Source organism: Stegodyphus dumicola, chromosome X1, assembly GCF_044657685.1.
Source record: "Stegodyphus dumicola isolate Sdum_Otavi_A_Nest chromosome X1, ASM4465768v1".
In the NCBI taxonomy this organism is placed as follows: domain Eukaryota; kingdom Metazoa; phylum Arthropoda; class Arachnida; order Araneae; family Eresidae; genus Stegodyphus; species Stegodyphus dumicola.
In genome coordinates, this window is record NC_140780.1 from 245,104,281 (window position 1) to 245,126,887 (window position 22,607).

At 34.2% G+C, this 22,607-nt stretch overlaps 1 protein-coding gene across 4 annotated transcripts in view; it reads left to right on the plus strand.

Annotated features, from left to right (window-relative positions):
- The window catches only part of LOC118197486 (uncharacterized), a 71,442-nt gene that overhangs the window by 19,914 nt on the left and 28,921 nt on the right, over window positions 1-22,607 (plus strand). The window contains exon 1 of one of the 4 annotated variants that reach the window (XM_085807375.1): window positions 9,813-10,055. The exons of 2 other annotated variants lie outside the window; for them this stretch is intronic. In XM_085807375.1, coding sequence (XP_085663501.1) covers window positions 10,035-10,055 — 21 coding nt within the window. In that variant the 5' untranslated portion in view covers window positions 9,813-10,034. Of the gene's footprint in view, window positions 1-9,812; window positions 10,056-10,191; window positions 10,309-22,607 lie in introns of those variants that run through there. One more of the 4 variants, XM_085807378.1, reaches the window with a different exon arrangement.

A 22,607-nucleotide genomic window follows, 5' to 3' on the forward strand; every position in this document is an offset into this window, starting at 1 on the left:
GCATTTGAGAAGGAATTTATTATAAGAAAAGCTGACGGGCGTTCATTGGTGGGAGAAACATGGCTATAAAGAAATCCTGAAAATAATGAACAAAATGCTATTATGATTTTCATTTAAGCATGTTCCGCTGCAGACTTAACTCAGCGTGGATATACCGAGTAATGATAATAACGAGAAAATTTTGTTTTATCGTTGTGTTCGTTATGGCTACAGTAGATTATCTGCAAAACTCACATTTATGAATTTTCATGTCTTGTTCCGTCAGCTCCTACTGACAGTTAAGCATTTTCAAATTTAGCTAAGTTCTAAGAAGGACATTCATACGTTTTTTAATAACAATGTCTAAATACGTGAAGGGAGTAGCTTTTCCTATGAATTTCCTGAAACTGGTGGAAAATTATTCTTAATTTGCTTAAATGCAATACTTTGCATAGAGAAGACTGATTGAGAACATCAATTACGAAGAATACATATTCAAGGAACTGCTGAAGTCCTTGTCATCATTTCATGATCTGCGGGAGATTGCTCGCTATTTTATTTATTAGTAAGGACTATTTATTATCAATTTGTTATAAAATTCTGTGGCATTTCTTTTCAGTGCCATATGTTTAAGTTTAGAGTTTATCATCGGGTTACAGTTTTTTCCTGAAGTCAAGGTCTTCATTTGCAACTTTGGATTAATTTTCTGTCCAACTAGCATAAGCCTCCCTCAGTTTTGCTTTTTATTCAGATTCAAATTTTATAAAGAGGTGTGCATGCAGTATGCATCATCTGTGCATGTGGGAATCTATTACATAAATCACCGAGAAGGTGTTGAGAAACAGTAAGCGTGATTTGTTGTTTCGAACTTCTACGAGCGAAGAAAAATGTTTCTTACTTGTTTCAATGGATGTTATTTTTCTGGCTTTCTGTTCTTCAGGATTTATTTCATGTTCTTTTTTGTTTTATAAGATTTATTTTGTATCAAATAAACAAGTTAACTAAATTCACAAGGTTCATTGGTATTTACGTGTTAGCGCAACCACCTTAGTAGAAGTCACGAAATTTCTTAGCATGCTCCAAACTTTGGCAGCGATGCTGAAAACTGTTCTGCAGCATCCACCTGAATAACAGTTCTTCAGTTTTCAAAAGCTACGTCGCTAGTTTCGAATTTTATTTTTGATATTCCAAGTTTTATTAAATTTCTCTTAATAGAAAAATCGTAATTCTTTTCCCCTTTAAAATAAGCTTTTGTAGAATCCGTAGAAGAGGCTAAGGTAAAACATCTGCAGGAATAGAGTATTTTGCCGCAGTCGGTAAAGGAGATAGCGTTTTGAATCTCTTCCTAAAGAGATAAACACAGATTTTCCACCAGATTAAATAAAACGAAAATAAACAAGGGTGGGGGGGGGGAACAACCACTTGCAAGTAAGTTTAATTATTTGATTTGCGGGATATATATGCAATTAAAACGTACAACATCGCCAAACTTTGTCAAGGAGGTTATTCTAATATATACCGGTTCATCACTAGTTCATCATCTGGGAATACCAGAATATATAACGTCTTTTGAATCTTAAGTACACGCATTATTGAATGCTTTGCGAAAACGATAATTTTGTATCTGTTAATTTTTCATTAAGTTAGTTAGTTTGATAAAAACTGCGCATGTTGAAAAGGCAGCAGGAACCGTTTCTCAATTTCATTGTGACAGTTTGAGTGACAGTTAACAATTTTTTTCTTAAATCAGATATACTTTGTTTGTTTCTTAAATCAGACGCACGATTTTTATACTACTTGTTATAAAAATTGAATCGAATTAACCAAGGAATAAATAAATAAATAAATTAAAATCGAATGTAACACAAGGCAACTAACTAACTAAATAAAAATAAGTATCCTACACGGATTTGCCGAAAAGGGCATATCATATATTTTGATGCTTTGGTGTTTTTCCTGGCATTCAGCAGGATAATTTGTTCCTGCTCTTTCATATATTTTGAGCATAGGAAGATTTTTTAAATACAATTTATTCTGCTGAGTACTCTTTTTGATTTGTCTTTTTCTTTGTCTCTTGCGATTTCATGATTTCGCCTTGAGAAGTATACAACTAAAAGGATGAAATAAAAGGCTTCGGAAAGTGACCAAGTACGATACGTATTTAGCTTAACCCTGGTTTTAAATAGTAAGTCAATGTTCTCAATCACTATTCGATACGAGTAAACTAGGAGGATTTAAATTGTAGCTGCTGTAAAAGGCTGAGTTTGGTTTGGTTTATTTGATTAAGGCAAAGCACACGACAGCTAGCCGCCTAAGGGAAAGGATGCCGCCGTGGAAGACTTTCTAAGGAAAATTGGCTGTATAAAACGTTACGCATGGGAGAAAACCACTAAAACGCTTATGCCGCCAACCCGTTTGTCAGGATTCGAACCCCGGACCGAACTATCAGTGTTCAACGACTTTACCGCTCAGCCGCTGGTGGGCGCAAAAGGCTGAGAGTTAGTCCATTGCTGAGAGTGGGCGTTGTTTACCTATTCTTAGGTTTAAATAACTTTGATAAAGAACTGTTAGGATGAGTCCTGCGGCTTGTTAGCCAAGCTATTGTTGACGTAAATAGGATAGCTGTTTATCGCCTTTTCAGATATCCAGTCGCTGTACTTCTTTCTGTGCCTGTGTGTTATCAGCTACCAGGAATTTTAGATTTCACCAGGGTAATTTTAGAGGCGATCTGCATTTCGAAGATTTCAGATTAATGGACCTTTTTCACTGTTTCAGCTATCGATTATGCAAACATTTCGAAGATAATTATTCCAGTCTAAGAAAGTTTATTCACCATACCCAGTTTTTCTCGGTACAATTTAACCATCAGCTTTTTGCTCTAATAGTAAACTGTCCAGCTGCGTTAAATGTGATCTGATTTCCTTTAAACTAGTTCCTTACTGTCATTCTTACCGTCCGTCTCCATGTTTAGATGTTGCAGTTCCACAACAACTTCAGTAATGTGTGATTTCTCCTATGGCAATTAGAACATTCTTGACATTACAGCAACATTCCATGATTTTGAAAACAGCAAATAGCTTTTGTTTCATTATTTTATAAAACTCCACAGATGCGTGAAGAAAATAACACAGACGAAAATACGAAGGCTTGAAAACGTACAAGATAATATTATGTGTTTAACGAACGCACTGTAGGTTTAACAGTATGGACGCAAGAGTTAGTTATTTTCAATATTATAAAAAGAAAACCTTTAAAATCAGGATAAAATAGGAAACTCGTCTTCCTAAATGTAATAACTGATATATTACTTGATAAACCTATTCTAGAATTAGCAATCTGATGCTGGAAATTGACACTGATTTATGTCTTCAATCCCGTCATTTTCGGTTTAACTAATTTGAATTTGTATTTTTATTAGCAAAGCCCCGTGTATGTTCAGGTTCTTAGACAATAGTCTAAGGCAAAAAGACATAATTGAAATGTTTAACTGCTTCATTGATTTTGTTTCTAGATTATTTTCACAAATGAAAATTTTACCAAAAATCTACTATACTGAAAAAAAGTTGCTGCGCGTACAAAGTACGAATAAGGGTCCTTAGGACCGTAAGGAAAAATTTATGTAGCGGTTTGCATAAAATTGAATCGCAACTGAGTGACCCTATTTTCTTATTAGTTCAAAGGGGCTTTGCCGGTGAAAGACTATTGTTTTCGTTTTGCGATTTTGCGTTGAAAACTTTAAAAGCCTGTATCACTTTTCAAATCGTTGCCACCAAATACTATCGCCCTGTATTATATTTGAAGAAATTAAATAATGAAGAAGTTGCATAAATGTATGTATGTTTCTCGAATTGTGATTAAACAACGCTACCTAGAACCATCCAATTTTGAATGACGTAATCCTACTGCGAATAAGGGCATTTGAAAGCCCAAATTTGAAATTTGGAATTTGTTTTATTATCGATTTCATATTTTGTAAAACTTTAGCGAATTTTTGTTTAACAAACTCAATGATTTAAAAGCGAGCAATGGCAATACTCTACGGAGGGGGAAACCTTTTTATCTCCAGCGCGCGGAACTGTGTATCGGAAATTCTAAAGATACGCTTATTTTAAAATTATTTTGCGACATTGCCGTTGAACTGAATTTTATGGTCTAAAAGCGAAGAGCATCATATTTATTAAATAAAGGTAACACACACTAAATAAAACAAAAGGCAATAATAACATGAGATTTATTTTTTTTTTCGTAGAAATAACACTCCATTTGTTCGATTTTTATACATTTTTGAAATTTTACACAGACTTGGGAACTATTTTTTGCTATTTGTATTTAATTTCAAAATGAAAAGTGCTATATAATATAGTATCTGTAAAATACAGTAACTGATTACATGTTCTAAACACGATATACGTTTTTAGTAGTAATATTTAAATAATTACTTTTTTACAGTTATTGAATTCTTCACGATTTTTTTTTTTCCAGTGGAAAAGTAAATTAAGTTTATGAAGTCTTCCTTTTGCATGATATCATACACTGGTATAAATTTCAGTAGTAATTAAAATTATAAACATGCATGCAGTTAATTATCCTACGTAAACCATTTAACGTGCCGAAATTCTGCATCCGTTTTTAAAAAGGAAGCCGCAAAGTATTACGTAAAAAAGAAAGAATTTTTCAGTGTATTTTCCAATCAACGTGGATGTGAGTGATTATTTGAGCAGGAAGAGACCATTTCCGGGACATGAGGTAAAAATTCTGATTAGGAAAAATGTATTTCACGTTTGCGTATTGATACAGTATTCCTAGAATGTGCGTTTGATACTATTTATTTTCAATTACGATTTTTTTCCCCTTTCATTTTTTGCAAAAATTGTGCAACTTTAATTCGCCGGGTTCAGAATTAGAAATGTAATTTTCTAGGATAATTTTTAGAGGTATCACATTATTTCAGAAATGTAATTATTATTTTTAAATATATCACAAAGTGTTTTAATCACCTGTTCTCAAAAACAAGGCCTTTGTGTAAGGTTCCATTTTAACAGTCTTCATTATAGTAAATGTTTTATGTAAATTATTGTAGAGTCATTAGGTTATTTTGAAGCAGGAGAAGTGAAAAATGTGTACTGCCCTCGCCGGGTCTCGAACTTGGACCTCTCCAATGCTTGCCGAGTATGCTACCGTTACTTCACAAAGGCATGCTAGAAGGAGGGAGAAAATACCTTATATACCTCCTTTTTAGAGCGACTGATGAGGGGACCCAGCAGCCAAATTTTGGTGGTGACGAATTATTGCTCACTACCCTTCTGTTCGGGCGCCTCTTCATTATTATTATTATTTTTTAAATGAAGCAGGAGAGGTGAGAAATGCGCAGTGCCTTCGCCGGGACTCGAACCTGGACTTGTCGAACACGCGCCCGCCGAGTGTGCTACCGTTACACCCCGAAGACATGCTGGAAGAAGGGAGAAAATAACTACATCGTATGATCTAACGAGATATAAATATTGATATATTTTATGGGTATGAAAAGCTTTGGCAGCATTAAACTTGGTTTGCAGTTTCTATACTTCTGTACATTCTCTACTATCCATGTTAATAAAGTCCTGGTTATGCACAAGCGATTAAAAAAAAAAAATTACCAAAAAAAAAAAAAAAAAAAAAAAATCTGAACGTTTTCAGATTTTATACTACGCCCAAAAGGGACTTTTTTTGTGTTAACGTTTTATGTTTTACCTTTGTGAAATATCATGCTCTTCACACTTAAACCAAAAACTTCAATTAAATAGCAATATCACAAAATATTTAGAAACAGCCTATCTGTAGAATTTCTAATACACAATCTCGCGCTCTGGAGATAATATTTTCCCGCCGCACAGTGTTGTCATTGCTTGCTTTGAAGTCGTTGAGTTTGTTAACCAAAATTTGTTAAAGTTTTAAAAAATATGAAATAGATAATAAAACAAATTCCAAATTTGGGCATCCAGATGCCCATATTCGAGTAGAGGACAACGTTATTCAAAATCTGATGTCTCTGGGTACCGCTGTTCTTTCACACCGCGAGAAACATGTATACATTCATGCAGATTCTTCATTATTTAATTTTTTACAAATATAATGGCAACAATTTGAAACGTGAAACTCAATTTTATAGTAGACGACGCAAAATACTAAAACAAAATTAATAACACTTCTGGGCAAATTGCCCCTTTCGCCTGATAAAAATTAAAAATGTTTTAAACAGCGCGCATTTTTACACGGAAAGTCATGAACCCCAAATAATTAAAAGTAGTCTTAAATTATTTAAAAAAAATACTCAAAATAGCACTTAATTAAAAAATAATTGAATAATTTAATTAACGAGCGTAATTCTTGAGTTTTTTTGGGGGGGGAATCTGTTATATTTTTTGTTTGTCAGCCATACTGAGACTCATTTGACAGATATGGCGAATAACACATAAAACTGTGCCATTAAATTTTAATTCACTTTGTTGACCCGCGTAACGCAACAGTAAACTTCACAGCAATCTTTCTAACAGCAGATGATATCTCAGCCCGGCATATTGTCAATTATAAGAAATTCTTTTTTGGCAGATCCTTTTTATCTAACAGTTCTTGTATTTGTTAAGCAAATTTCTTGCGGAAATGAACCATAATTTTATCTAAAATTATCTCCAAAAATATAGGGTGTCTAGACTTGTTCTGCAGTCAGAATTACAATTTCGATGTCCCTGAAGGATTGGTACTGCTCATCATTATTTCTATCTGTCTATATATAGTTTATAATCTGAAGTTACTTTTTTTGTTATGTTGCTGATGTTTAAAGTCGGTGGCATTTCCGAAAGATATCCATCTCGTCGGCATCGAATATTTGATCAAGCGATAAGTTTTTTTTTTGTGTGTGATTACCATATTTTTAATAAAAATTCTGCAGATTAAATAATTCACTTTTAATTTTTTAAACCCGTTAAACACACTTCTCGAATGCTAAAAAAGCTTTCTTAAGGATTTGTGAACCAGTCTGAAGATGCATTAAAATAAACCTTCAAATCTCTAAAGAATTTGGGGGGGGGGGAGAAACAGTTTTTTCTTGTTGTTGTTGACTTGAAAAAGGAGTGCTTTTTGCACATTTTGAATCGATCCACTGCATCAAACAAGCACCACGTTTATCAAACAAAGAACTTTTAACTGACTTCTTTGTGTTTGTCACAGCTCCAGTGTTACGGTCGCGTGCAATTTGATGACTTTTTAAATCTGTTCCTTGAAATCATATACAGTTTGAATGCCAATACCTAACTTGATACGCAATTGAAATAATTCAACTTTCTCTAACTTAGAAATTATATCCAGTTTTTGTTTAATTGTTAAAATAATTTTCCTTGTTTGGCTGACTACTTAATGCCCGCTCATTCTTGCAAAAAACATTAAACCACAGACCCAAAAATGCTGCAAATAATGTTCTTAAAACTAAAGCAAGTTTTTCATAAGCAAAAACCGTCTGATGAAAAGCAAAATTTCGAGCCAAGAGAACTAAAGTTAGCAGAAGATTCCATTGGGGAAATTGTCTAATCTAATGGCACGTGGCTATTCTATTCTTGCATATTGCAGAGAAATCATCTTAGAAATTACTCATGTCGTTCCTAGTTGATAAACATTCTGCTCCTCTTCATTGTTATTATAATTTATAATTAGAGAAAAACTTTTAGGTTAATGAAAATCGTAAAACTGATTTTGCTTATGAAAAATTAATAAAAATGGTAGCAGAAAAATCGTACAAATAAGTTAGGGCATCCATCAAAGAGTGAATATTGTTAGCATACTGGAATTTTCATTTCTTTCTTTCTTTTGGGCGATATGTACGGATAACCTGCGCCCGGATAATGTGAAGTTAAGTGTAAATAATTTGTTTTAATAGGTTACAAGATATTAGATTAGTTAGAGATTGCCTGTTACGTTAAGAAGTTTTAAATATTTAATATATTTAACTTATTATTAATTAATAAATAGAAATAAAGCGGTAGTATGACCACTTATATTAATTTAATTCACATGTTTAATTATTTTACAATGTAATTATAGTGCACTAGTAGGAAAGTTATATCGAGATTTTGTGGCAGAGATAGATACTGCATAGCGTTAGGAACGCTTATTAAAAATGATGGTATGAAACTTTTCATTAGGGGCGCTGTTGAAACACCAAATATCCGATCAGCTTCCTTGCAGCCATCGAGAAATATCAAATTATTATTAAGAAATGTATTCGTCTGTCATAGCTTAATTTATTAAAATAATCAGCAATGTACTACTGGAAACTGGAAGATGAATACCTTATGCTTCTTGAATTAGCAAATATCTGCCTCAAAAAGTCACGGCGTGCCAGAAAAATTATAATTACCTTACTGAAAGTGTTTCTAGCTTTAATCTGCTCATTTTAAAATAATTGGCACAACTCACTATTCCAAACTAAGCTTAATTTACATTGAGGGATTTTTCCCCCTCTTCTTCCCTTTTTACGACCCACCAGCGGCCGAGCGGTAAAGTCGCTGAACACTGGTAGTTCGGTCCGAGGTTCGAATCGCGCGAACGGGTTGGCTGCATGGGCGTTTTCGTGGTTTTCCCCATGTGAAACGTGTATACGAGCCAGTTTCCCTGAGAAAGCCCTCCACGAAGGCATCCCTCCCCGTAGGCAGATAGCCCTCGAGGCTTTGCCGTAATCACACACACACACTTCCTTTTTTACGTTGGAAACCCGGTAGAGTCATTTTAGAAGCTCAGATTAAAAGGTATCTTACAATAATAATAATCTTTCCTTTAACTCAGACATGAATGGAAATTTGGAAAAACTGGATTTATGTTATCAAATTATTAAATCTAATACCCTCATGTCCTCGTTTTGAGCGTAAACTGTGAAAAATAGGTACTATTCGGTTTCGAGGGCCGTAAAAAAATTGCAGCGAAAATGTATGCGGGAAAGTGCCAAATCTAGCAAACACGTCCATTTAACAGCGTGCCAAATCTCGCGTACGCGCTGATTTCAGATTGCGTAACTTTATATAGTTCTATATTTGTTAAGACGCCATTGAAATACCAGTTTAATTTTTAATTCCTTTTTTGATATCCTATGGATTTAACAATTTGGGAATTTCCTATGATGAAAAGTCTGCGATAGAATTTTGGGTAAAGTGCAGAATCACCCACTGCTTGACGCGTTTTTAAGAATTACACATACTCGGTATCCATGTGCACATCGACTTATTTTCACCTTAAAAAAAAAAATCCCAGAATTGCACAAAAATGGCACTGCGCACATCCTTGACTTTATCTATGTACACATCGACCTGTTGTCACTTAAAAAAAGTAAAAGAAAATTGACCAAATTCCAATTGTTTTTACCCTTGTAAAAAGCGGCAAAGAAATAAGCGGGCGATTCTGCACTTTACGGAAAATGTTTTCAAAGAAAAGGCATCATTCATTACAGAAAATTATGTTTGAACAACCAACGAGATGACATTATGCTTTAGCGATAACTCGGTAGCGAAATATTATATGAAATTAAACTTTCATCTAAATTAAAACATCAATATTTAGATAGTTGTTTACTATTATACTTTTTTTCTTGTGTTAGGGTTGCCGCAATTACTTTTGGCAGCACTGGCATCAACAATAGGTTGGCGATTATTTACGGCCCTCAAAACCGAATAGTACCGAAAAGGGATTTAAAAACCCGCGTTGACTACATATGTTTAGAGGTGCAATATTTTACCAATTACAGCTACCATAAATTGGAGAAACTAAGCCGTCACATTAAATCTGAAATTTGTTTAAATTCGGAATGTGAAGCAAGTCCATGGTTTATGAAAACTTCTAACAAGCCGACAGAAGAGCAGTAATCCGATAGGCGGATGTACACGTGGTGTCTTTAAGCTCTTACTGATAATTGAAGAACAGTAGATTGCTTGTATTCATTGCATAGAAATTGTTCACCGCCTGCATCAGTGCATTCACGATACTCTCATTCAAACTAGGAAAGAAGCTGCTGCATTTTTACACCTGCATTAGTCATGTCTAGTGAGAATGAAAAGGTAAGTGTTTAATTGACGTAAACAAGTTGACGCCCTGACTTATCGACACCGTTTGGTGTTTTAAGAGTGAGTAGGAAATTACTATTGCCAGAATGCGTAGGTTTGCATAGTCTTCATTTCCGCAGAAACCTGTCCGACTAGTATGATGATCTTGAGATTTATACGACATGTAAACAATACCTTTCTTAGGTAAAACCCAGAAAAGCTGCAATGAATACTGATTTAAATAAGTTAAACCTACTTTCAAAAACTGGTGAGTACGTGTAATACTTCTTTTAACAAATTAGGTGACTAAAAATTAAAGATTTAGATTAAGATTAAATTTAAGATGCAGAGATTCTAAGAATTTTTTGTTTTTTTGGTATGGTCTTAAATCGTGTACATCAAGTGAGAGGAATTACATCGATGTTTTTCATGAGATGGATATATCTGAGAATGGATATTTTTTTTCAGTAGTTCAAAAGCATGTTTATCTTTCGTAAAACATTAAATCTTATAGATTTTTCCTTAACTTTAAACCCTAATATTGGTTGTTTATGCAGTTAACTTTACTTTTCATTGTGATTATTTTTGTAAAAAGGAAAAATACTGATTTGTTTACTGATTGTTACAAATGATCAATTGAGCGTTGATCTGTTGTTTTTATATTGAAAAATAACTATGCGATTTCCCATTTACTTGAGTAGATTTATAGGGTTGACATGAAGATGCATATTTAACGAGAATTATTTTATTTACATGCATAATTAATACAAGGGAAATTGGGTGTCGATAGTGGAAAAACATGTGCATAAATATTGTGCATAAATACAGCATACATTGGCTACATTCTTCTAAATGAAACACATTTCGGAGGCCGGACGTGCAGGAAAAGCATCAGTGCTGGAAGTTTTCAAATAGTTTTACAAAGTTACATCTGTTGCTCATATTGAGAGCGGATGTGTATTTTACTGTTCTAGTATATTAACACGCGAATATGTTTAGTGAGTGAGTATTTGAATTCTATTGGCGATTACTAAGCACTGATTGCTAAACGTTGCTGGCTATTAATCCAACACCACCAACGACAAAAGATGACTAATTTTATTTTATAAATTCCTTATAATGCAATGCTCCATCAGTGATCTAATGGTTAAGATCGCCGAATACTGGGAATTCGACACGGTTTCGATTTCAATGGAAGGGCATGGCTGCATGGTTGCTTTTCATGGTTTCGTGTATCTTGAATACGAGCAAGTGTCCGTTAAAAAGTCCTCCAGGAACGCATTCTTCTTTTAGGCAGAAAGCTCTCTTGTTATTTTCCGTATTCCGGTAACGCTCTACACCTTTTCGTCCAAAGATGGAACCATTAAAATTTTATGTGCGTTGGATATACAGTGTACTCCGAATGTGGCCACCATAACTAAAAATAACTGCTGTTATACGGTGAGACAATATTCGAAATACGTTGGATGACATTTTGGGATATCGCAGTCAATTTTAAGATGTTGTTGTTCATCTGTTATATAGCCATGATCTGTTATATAGCCAGTTCATCTGTTATATAGCCTGTTATATAGATAGTTCATCTGTTATATAGCCGTTAGTAGTCTTTATTGCTCCAGTGTGTATGCACCGCCATAGACTGAACTTATTCAGCCGCGGATAGATCTGAAAAGTGCTCCGGCAGAGGCAGAATCGTAACCAACCATCTGTACGTCGTTGTTGTTGGTAGCTGGGTAGACTGCTGTATGGTTTTCCTTATGATATGGTACAACCGCAGGTTGTAACATCTCTGTAACATAATACTGACTTCTAAGAGTGTCATATGCGAGCGGGATTCCAATCCACTTGCATCCAATATCATACCTCTCGCTGTTGACCCTGTATGACGATGCATAAGACAAGTTCCAAAGAATGCTTCTCATGGAGGCACCATATGCGTACATTCCTCGTATTATTACATGTAGAAGCGAGATTTGCTTGAGATGTCACGCCATTTGTGCGTCGTGCAACCCATCATTGCAGACGTCTATGCTGTTCCTTTAAAAGCAGACGCAATAGTGACCGCCATAGAACTCAAAACGATCTTATCATACGAGCAGACTCATCTTGCCTTATCACATACTGTATGTACTACGGCTGCGTGTTGTGGCTGCAGGGTCCTTCAACCATCTGCACATGGCTATCCTCTTGGACATTCGTGGGTCAAGATTTAAGCGTTATTGGCATGTGCACTTCTTTCATAATCAGTTTCATGCTTTCTGTATTTACATCGATTTGCTAGTTTCGTCGTGGTGTTGCAATTTTAATTACTAGCGGTGTACGAAGGTACATTTTCCTGCATGACATTAATATATTGAACATACTTAATGTTCATAGAAAAAAATTAGGCGGATCAGGTCATGAAGTTGCGGTACACTGGAAGCTACCGTACACTGATTGCAAATGACCATAATATTGCAAGACAGTCACCTTTTCTTGTTAATTGGGCTCAAACACATCATTTTATGTTTCATTGTAATTTTTCTGTTGCGTGAACAAAGTGATATGACTATTTTCACAAACACTGGGTGAGAAAATCTTGGAAATAATTTTTTACTGCTTATTTCGTACACTATCTTCTCTTTTATTACTCATAAAATGTTCCCACATTCAGTGTCAAGTCTTTCTAACGACTTGACCGTGCCTCCTTCATCAGGAGAAAAAAAAAAATGTACCCTTCTTAACAACGCTTCTTCTGTTTGGGTAGAATGTAAGCAAAAAGGAAGAAACGCTGAATTTAATCTTTCCCAAGAATTTCTATAAAAACTAAGAGAATTAGTAAAGCTCAATGAATCTTTTTACCGTTTCTTTTAAATATGGGAAGATTTCTTCATGAACGTCAAAGCTGTGAGCGGTTTACTGAAAAAATGAGAAACAACACAGTTTATTTTAAGGCCTGATCGGTGACTGTGTGCATAAAATCGCTGAATATTAATAGTAGGAATCGCTTTTGAGCCTGGTTGAAATCACGATGATCGGGGTGGCTCGGTGTTCTTTTCATGGTTTTCTGCATGTACAACGTAAATAAGAGCTAGTTTCTCTTAGAAAAGCCTTCTTTGAAGGCATCCCTTCCCTTATGCAGAAAGCCTACGTGTGATTTGTCATAATTGACTTAACAAACCTCTCTAAGTGTAGGAATTAACGATTTTTCTGAATATCCATGCTAAAGTCAAAGTTATGTATAATTTTATTGTTGTTTGTCATAAACTAAGCTCTTTGCACTGTCTTTAAAATAATACGCGATGTAATTTATCTTTATTATTCGCCTCATAACTGCATCGGACTTGGTTGTTAACATCTATGGAAATTCAGTGCTTTAAATTAGTCATAAGGTTGTATCCAGGATTTTCATGTTAGTGCTTTAGAGAGTAAGATTTCGAATGAATATTTAAGAAAGGATTAGATTTCTGTTTAAAAAATTCAGCTTTTTTGATCTATAGAATAAAACGCGCTCAAAATGCTACCAAAGCCGAATCATTTCCAAAAATTTAGGCTCTCTTATCAAGGTGCTGAAATTTTCTAAAAACGTAAGGAAGGAGGAAAGAAAGAAAAAAGGAAATTAGAGACAGAATTTAAATTAATTGTCGTTGGGGGCTATGTGGGTTAAGAGAAAACACCAAATTGGTTTTGCATATAATTAAAATCTAAATAATCGGGAACAAAATTATGACTTGGCGGAACTGTAACGTCGTGCAGATACTAAAATTGTAATTTAAAAACTCCAAATCCGGGTCCTTTGGCGGCAGAGACTTCTCGAAATCTTCGGAACTAGTAATTAGGATATTTAAACACATCTGATTTGTGAAATGAACGAGCTTCATACGCAAATTTAAGATGAATTTTAGACCATTTTGTTTTGTATTTCTATGTATGAGTATTATACTTTTTTGTTTTAATCAAAAGTTCTGATTTCGTAGCTCTTTATAACACTGATGTAGCCGAATCGTAATAAAATCAAATTTATTAAGTTGTAACAATTTCCCCTAAGTTTCCTGGAAAGGAGAATGGGAAAAGAAACTTCAGCCGTAGGGTGCCAGAACGGAAACAGGCGTCGCGTATTACTAGTTTTGGATGTAGTTCTATAACTGACTTATTATTTATCAACGAATTACTTTAATATATCCGACAGCTGTGTTTCGCAACGATAATCTCCCGCTGCCGCGCTCATTTCTCAGCAGTTTTCGCCACGTAGCCTTATTCTGAAGTTCGAGCGAACTAATGCTAATAATATACGATCAAAGGTCTGTGAAACAGTATAATAAATACTTTGCGGCCTTGATACTTCATCTGGATTCTGAGTCACTGCTGAGATACATATATTTGGCGGGCAACTCCAAATGAGGATAATCAATGAACCCGCTTTTCTGCACTGCCCTTTTTCTTTTTCCTATCCTCTTCTCCTTTCTGACCTCTGAGGTCTCGGGAACTTAGAAGATTTTTACGTAGATAACTTTTCAAATAAATGAATATGTGCATTATGGACTTTTCCGGGCGTGTGTGGGTGAGACATGTAAACATCTGTATGATCAAGCCAAAACTGTATTTATTGTTAGAGAGCTTTTGAGACACGATAATGTGCGCGCATACATGCTGTCACCGTTGAAAAAGCAACAATTTCAAATGTTATTTTTTATCGTGTACGAATATTTATTAGGCCCGAGTATGGACTACAGGGAATGAGAAGGAGAACAATTCTATAGTTATCCTCAAAATAAAAATAAACGGAAGTTGAGGTTTGCTTAAGTTTCGAACTAAAATGCGTTGCCATTTTTGAAAATATCAAAAGATGTCAGTTTGTAACTAAATTTTTAGTTCAAAGGAGCTTTGTCCCTGAAAAACTATTGTTTTCGTTTTGAGATTTTGCGTTGAAAACTTTAAAAGGCTGTATCACTTTTCAAGTCGTTGCCACCAAATACTATCGCCCTATATTATATTTGAAGAAATTAAATAATGAAGAATTTACATAAATGTATTTGTTTCTCGCATTGTGATAAAACAACGGTACCTAGAGCCATCCAATTTTGAATGATGTAATCCTACTGCGAATATGGGCATCTGAAAGCCCAAATTTGAAATCTGGAATTTTTTTATTATCGATTTCATATTTTGTGAAACTTTAATGAATTTTTGTTTAACAAACTCAATGATTTAAAAGCGAGCAATGACAATACTCTACGGAGGGGGAAACCTTTTTATCTCCAGCGCGCGGAACTGTGTATCGGAAATTCTAAAGATATGCTCATTTTGAAATTATTTTGCGACATTGCTTTTGAACTGAAGTGCAAAGAACATGATATTTAATAAATAAAGATAACACACAAAACGTTAAAAAAAAGCCCCTTCATTTAAAATCTGAAACTTTCAGATTCCCCCCTCCTTTTTTTTTTCCGAAAAATTCTCCTCCCTCACCCCCTCGTTTTTTTTTTTTTTTTTTTTTTTTTTTTTTTTTTTTAAGTGCACTGCTTTATTCTAATTTGGGAGCACCCTAAGATTTTTACCAGTAGATGTCCTCGGTCATAAAATTTATCAGGCAATGAATACATCGATAAATTTTAGCACTAAAAACAGTTTTTCCTCCCTTAGCGTTTAAATGCAATATTAAATTAAATTTCACTTTTTCTTTAAAACGCAATTGGTCAAGACACATAAGAACTGGCCTCAAGTAAGATTCTACTGTACAGGCCGTGAGGCATTGCGGGAGCTCTAGCTTTGTCAAATTATTTTCTTATTGTTGATTGCTTTTTTGTTGTAGCCATTTCAAAAGCGTAACAAAATAAATAAAAAGGTGCTTGCGTATTATCCCGCTGTGGCGGAAATTTCAACAACGGTCACCAATTGTTACTACGGAATTCTGTAGGACATGGTCATCCGTAATTGGCGCTAAATCGCGCTACTAGGCTGGTCCACAGGCTATATATAAGTACCAAAAATTATATTTCACGGTTTCAAATTTAAATCATACATTTACAAAAGTTAATAATTCATGTATTCCAAAAATGAATAATGCAGCTTTGTACAGTAGATTTTTCAAATATATATATATATATATATATATTTTGCTACATTTACAGTTAAAGAATTATATATGTAATACACAGCTTGTATGGCCAAAAGCGATTACTGCGGCCACTGTAGGTGCCGCCGCAGTTATTATACAGTGCGTAACCGTTGATCGTAAACATTATACTTCCTGTTACAAAATTGTTTTAAATGATACAAATATTCACGTTTTAGCATTTTCAAATTTAAAGAAATTAATTTTATCTGTATATATATATATATATATATATATATATTTATACGAAATCTAACTTTCTATGTAATTTCTTTCGGTTCCTGTATTTATATTTAGGAAAATTTCGTACGACTATAGAAAATAAAGTAAAAAAAGTACGTTATTTTCAGTTTGCACTAAAGGGTCTTTTAATAAATAAATTTGATAATACCAAGGTTGATTTTTTTTCTGTTAAACTCCCTTCAGTGACACTCTTTCGTGTTTTACTAGTGTCTTATAATTTTTCTTTCTTTTTTGCATTTGGTATGCCGACAGAATTTTCACTAAAGTCTAAAAATAGTTTATTAATATTCTCATGAAGTTTTATGACTTTAGAATCACAATCGTACTAAAAGTTAAATTACAAATATTTTTCATTTTTAATTAATGCAAATAATGTTAAGAGTTGGTTTCGTGCCAATGGTGAAGCCTGCTAGTTTTTTTAGACTATGAATTCTGTAAGATTCTGTAACTAAGATTTCCATTTTGGGGAAAAATATGTATATTAATACATTTCAGAGTAATCTGCTTAGAAATGCTCCTCATTACATTCTCATAATATTGGAAACCTTTTTCTAAAGTGATATATTTTTAGTTGGTAAAAATACAAACATTTCTCTCTTCAGTATGTGTACGTCCCCTGAATGTGATCTGTTTTAAATATTCATTATCTCTTCAGTCAACTGTTTCCGTACGGCGGTCACACCTTTTGTATTTTACCTTTTATAACAAATGCAATTTTTTTTTTTTAATATAGGTGTAAGGACCAGATGGAACGTATAAAAGTTTAGATTTCGGAAGTCTTACAAAATGACTTTCTTTAAATGTAAAAATGACGCTAATATCCATACTTTGCCCAAAGTATGGATATTAGCGTCATTTCAAATACTTTTGTAATTGGGCCCACCAGCGGCCGAGCGGTAACGTCGCTGAACACTGGTAGTTCGGTCCGAGGTTCGAATCCCGCGAACGGACTGGCTGCATGGGTGTTTTCGTGGTTTTCCCCATGTGTAACGTGTATACGAGCCAGTTTCCCTTAGAAAGTCCTCCACGAAAGGCATCCCTCCTCTTAGGCAGATAGCCCTAGTGTGCTTTGCCATAATTAAATACACCACACCACACCACTTTTGCAATTGGAAAGTTGTCTGCTACCAACGGTTGCAAAACTAAAGGCAGAGTACGGACTTTTATGGACTCGGTATAGTTATATTTATGATGAATGAAAGCCAGCTGCATTTAGCACTCATATCGTAATACCTCCGTGAATGTCGACTCTATATACACGTCATGGCTGTGTACATGAAGGCCGACAATAAGTTGTCATTGGTATCCAAAAATCCTCTTATAGATACGACTATAACCGCGGTTTGTAAAGAAAGGAGTTTGAGAAATGTATTTGTTACTTTTTAAGAAATGAGAAAACCTGCTTAAGGGTAACTTAATTTTAAATCTTGAAACTTAAATAAATTTAAAAAAAAATCGGCATCGTTTATGCACATGATTTGTCGTTTGTCATTAAGAATTTACAGTGGTATTTAAATGCTTGATGTATTGAAACAGGGAATATTCTTTTGTTTTGGATATGTTTCTAGAATTTAATAATGTAATAACTGCGATCAGTCACGATGGTATAAGAAACCGTTATTACTGTCTCTGATACCTTTAGCGAAGTAAAAGCACCATGCTTTACTCTAGCTCTTTTCTCTCGAAAAAAATAAAACCTTATTTTAGAGATGGTTCATAGGAATTTTGGGTAAAACTGTAGTGCATTAATCTTTTGAGTGCAGTGATCTTCACATTTTCCGTTACGCATTTACAAATTTCACGCTGCATGACTTTTAATATTTCCTTCTCTATCTAAGAAACGCTCTCTGAAGAAGCTTCAAATTGTTATAATTTTGTATATTGTACTAAGCCGTGGCTTTTCAGGTTGAAAGACGGTGTTACGTGGAAAGAAATTTTTTTCCGTAGCGAAACGAAAGCACTATTCGGAGCTATTGGGATGTGACGGATGATTCATGTCATTAAAATAGTTGTAGATGTCTCAGCTGTAATGCTGCATTTATTTCCAATTTTATTTTGAAGTTCATAGTTCGAATAAGAGTTTATGTGCGTTCCGTATTTTAGGCACATGCGTTTCTAAGTGCTAAAAAGAAAAGAAAGGCCTTAGTGTTGTACAGTAAATGTGCTGTTAGCCACACTCGTCGAAAAATACTTTTTGCTTAATTATTAAGTTTCGTTTAAAAATTTCTAGAGCCCTATGCCGTAAGGTAACGTGAATCAATTCTAGTAAGATTACTCAGATGATGCGCTTTTTATAGCAAAATTAATACCTTGTGTTAATTACAGTGATAATTAAAAAATCATGCAATATATGTTTATTGCAGTTCGCAGTTTAGGAAATGTAGACAAAGATTTTCTCCCTTGATTTTCTCTTTACTTAAAAAAGCACTTGAAAACTTATGAAAGAAATTTCAGTAGAAGTAAGAAAAGATAGAATAAAAAATAAAAAAATATTTATGTAAAAAAATAGTACATGTATGTCAAGAAAAGCTAGAATAAAAAATAGAAACTATTTATATAAAGAAATATTACATGTATGTCAAGAAAAGCTAGAAAATAAATGTGAGTATCAAAACTTGTTATTTTAGCTTAAATGTATGAGAAGGTAATTAAATTTATACATATTTTAGAATGCCATGTTACTTATAAATAATTTAAGAATTATGTTTAGTAGAGATTGAAAATGCAGCACCCTCACCCCTAGCTTTTTAAAGGTTAGTGTGACGTAGAGCACTTTTTAAAAGAAATTGGCTGGTATTCACTTTACGAAATAAATCGCGAAAACAATTAATGATGTGGAAAATCACGAAAACTCTCACTTAGCCAGCCTATTCAAACCCGGGTCGAACTATCAATGTTTAGCGATTTCATCGCTCAGCAGCAGATTAGCCTAGCTTTTCAGAACAGGGATACCCAGGGCGAGAGTACACAGTAAAAATATTTCATACCAATTCATGGCTAAAAAAAAGAAAAGAGAAAAAATTTGCATGTATTTGCTAGTGTTCAGAACTATTAAGTTGCAGTAGTTGGAGTCGGTTTAGTCGGGTATTGGGAGTCATCTTCTGTAATGTGCAAATTTAAATATTTTCATTTCTAAGATCCCCGCTAGTAGCAGTGGCTAAATTTTCTGAAATTTTATCTGTAAGACGCAAGTAGCTTTTAAATAAAATCTTAAGTTTTATTTTGCTTGTCTTGTTGGAGTCTGGACTTCTTGTAAATGTGTAGACGGATTGTCTGAAACTGAGGAACGACAAATAGGTTGTAGTTTCATAGCTCATTAGTTTTAAACACGCATAATTACAAGTTAGTATCAATAATTAACGTCTGCCTAGTAAAAGCATATGTATAGATTTTATTGAAAACTACCCTAAACTGTTATTTTTTTGTCGAAACGATGAGATGCCTGGGAAATTTCGAAAAAAGGGTATTGCCCTGTCCAAAACGGAAGGTCAGCCAGTACCGAAGATAATTTCTCTACAATGTATTTTGAGTATTTTCAACTTAATAATTCCGGACATCTAGAATTAGAAATAATAAACTTGCAAAATGATCTTAAAAAGCATATTATGCGGCTAACATGTTTTGGAGTAAAGCCGATAAAAATAATTACTTTTTTGAGAAATCGTGCTTTGAAGATACATTCGTACTGTTCAATTACTTGCAGTCGTAAATATTTACTTTCAAATATGATACATTTGAAATCACAGTATCGAAAATGTGCATTTAGCACATTAGCACACAGATGCAAACTAGCAAACTACTTAAAAGCAAGTTATTCTAATTAATATCATTGATTATAATAAAGTAGCAGAATAATCGCAGGGTTGAATTTCGTATTAAATTTATGCTTAAGATAACAGTAGCTTTAATTTATTTTAACCAGCATCTCAATTACTGTGAAGTGCTGTCACCAATTATTCACCAAATTTTAAAGACTTATCAAGAGAAGTAAAGTAAATGTGTTTAATTTTTAATATTTAAATTCAATACACATATTTTGTACTTTTATTTATGTTTCCAATAAATATAATTTATGTAAAAAAATTTTTTTAATACCTTTTTTTTGCATACCTTTTAAATACGTATTTAATTGCGGCTCGCGAAAAATTTCAAATTTTGAAAAATGGCTCGCACTATCAGGGAGCTTGGCCACCCCTGCTATATAGCATTTAAATTCGCGCATACATCGGTTATCCTGACTAGCAGTTCCAAGGTCGAACTATAAATTGGGATGATTTGAGAAGATATATTATCTGATAAATGACAACAAAAATGAACGATGAGGTAATGAAAATCTGGGATGCAAAATGGATGATATGAAGGTGAGTGAAGAAAACATGAGCTGCGATGGAAAGAAAATTCATGGATACCCGAATGTTGATGCAAATGATTCTGGATATCGGTTTTAAATTATACGATTGTCTATTCAAGATAAAGAAGAAATCTAGTAAAATGAAAGTAAATTTCACGGTGATGGTATATCATTCGTCAAATATTCAATCGTTTAGATTAGAATTGTTTGATTATGGCAAAGCACTATAGGACTGTCTGCTTAAGTGAGAGGATGACTTCATGGAAGACATTTCTTAAAGTTTGGTATTTACGTTAAAAACAACGTTATTATACTACAAGGTTAACTCTTATGCGATGCAACTGACTCTTAGTTTGCTCAAAAGTAACTGCTCTCTTTGTATGTTCGCTCACCAGCGGCCGAGCGGTAAAGTCACTGACTAACACTGGTAATTCGGTCCGACGTTCGAATCCTGCGAACGGGCTGTCTGCATGTGCCTTTTCGTGGTTTTCCCCATGTGTAACGTGCATATAAGCCAGTTTCCCTTAGAACCTCCTCCACGAAGGCATCTCTTCCCTTAGGCAGGTAGCCCTCGAAGTTTTGCCGTAATCATATAAACCAACCAGCCCCTTGTGTGTTCGTTTCGCTCATTTGTATAAATAAGTGACGTCAGCGTTACGAAAAGCTTAACTTTCTTTGTCTTCTGACTTAAACATGAGGAAAAACACAAATTCCCATGCAGCCGGGATTTAAATCCAGGTCCAACTACCAGTGTTCAGCGGTTTGACCGTTCGACCGCTGGCGGGCAAATAATAACATTTTATAAACCTGTTGCATTTTACATCGTTATGAACACTGTAACACGAGACTGTTTTCCACTAAAATGGATTATTCAATTATGGCAAAGCACACGAGGGCTATCTGCCTAAAAGGAGGAATGCCTTCGTGGAGGACTTTCTAAGGGAAACTGGCTCGTATACACGTTACACATGGGGAAAACCACGAAAACGCCCATGCAGCTAGCCCGTTCGCGGGATTCGAACCTCGGACCGAACTATCAGTGTTCAGCGTCTTTACCGCTCGGCCGCTGGTGGGCTCCACTAAAATGGATGGCTATTTTAGTGGAGGGCTATTTTATCTTACACTACTAAGATATTTTTAATATGGAATCAGACATTCTATTATGCATATACTAAACAGAATCGAGGTGTGAAGAATTTAAACATAGATATTAATGAGAAAAATGATATAAAGAATATTCAAAATAAATATCAGTGCAAAAGTGATTTAAACAATATGTCGGCACTACTCCACCGCATACATACTTATTGCTTTTTAACTGGCTTCAAAGACTGCAACAATTAATCGATATAAAATGAGAACTAGGTATTGGCAGAACCATAAAAATAGCACGATCTGAAATAACGAACCGTGATTATTACGTGGATTTCCATGTGAAACATCGATTGGAAGATGTTTTTTAATCCCTAAATAGCTTTGACAAAAATATCGATAGATAATGAAAGGGGATCAAAGCGTACTTTCAAAAAGATGACATCTGCATTGAGCAAATTTTCAAATAAAAGCTATTTGGAAGGAGGTGGTTTCGGATTTTTCAACAGTAAATTAAAATGAAGTATCCAAATCAATAGTGTTTATTGATTGTTGTAGCTTCATGAGCTTCTGTTATTTAGTACTTATTTTTATTCCGATTTTAGAAATATGTTTGCAAATAAGAAATTTTGCCATCTGATGCACATGCAGTATCACATGCTTGTTAAAAAAGTGCTTGATATTCGTTTTGATGGGAAGAATATTGGACATTTCTAAAACTGTTACTTAACACCTTTTTTCGACGTCGAATTAATTCATTCACAAATGAATATAATTATTTAACACC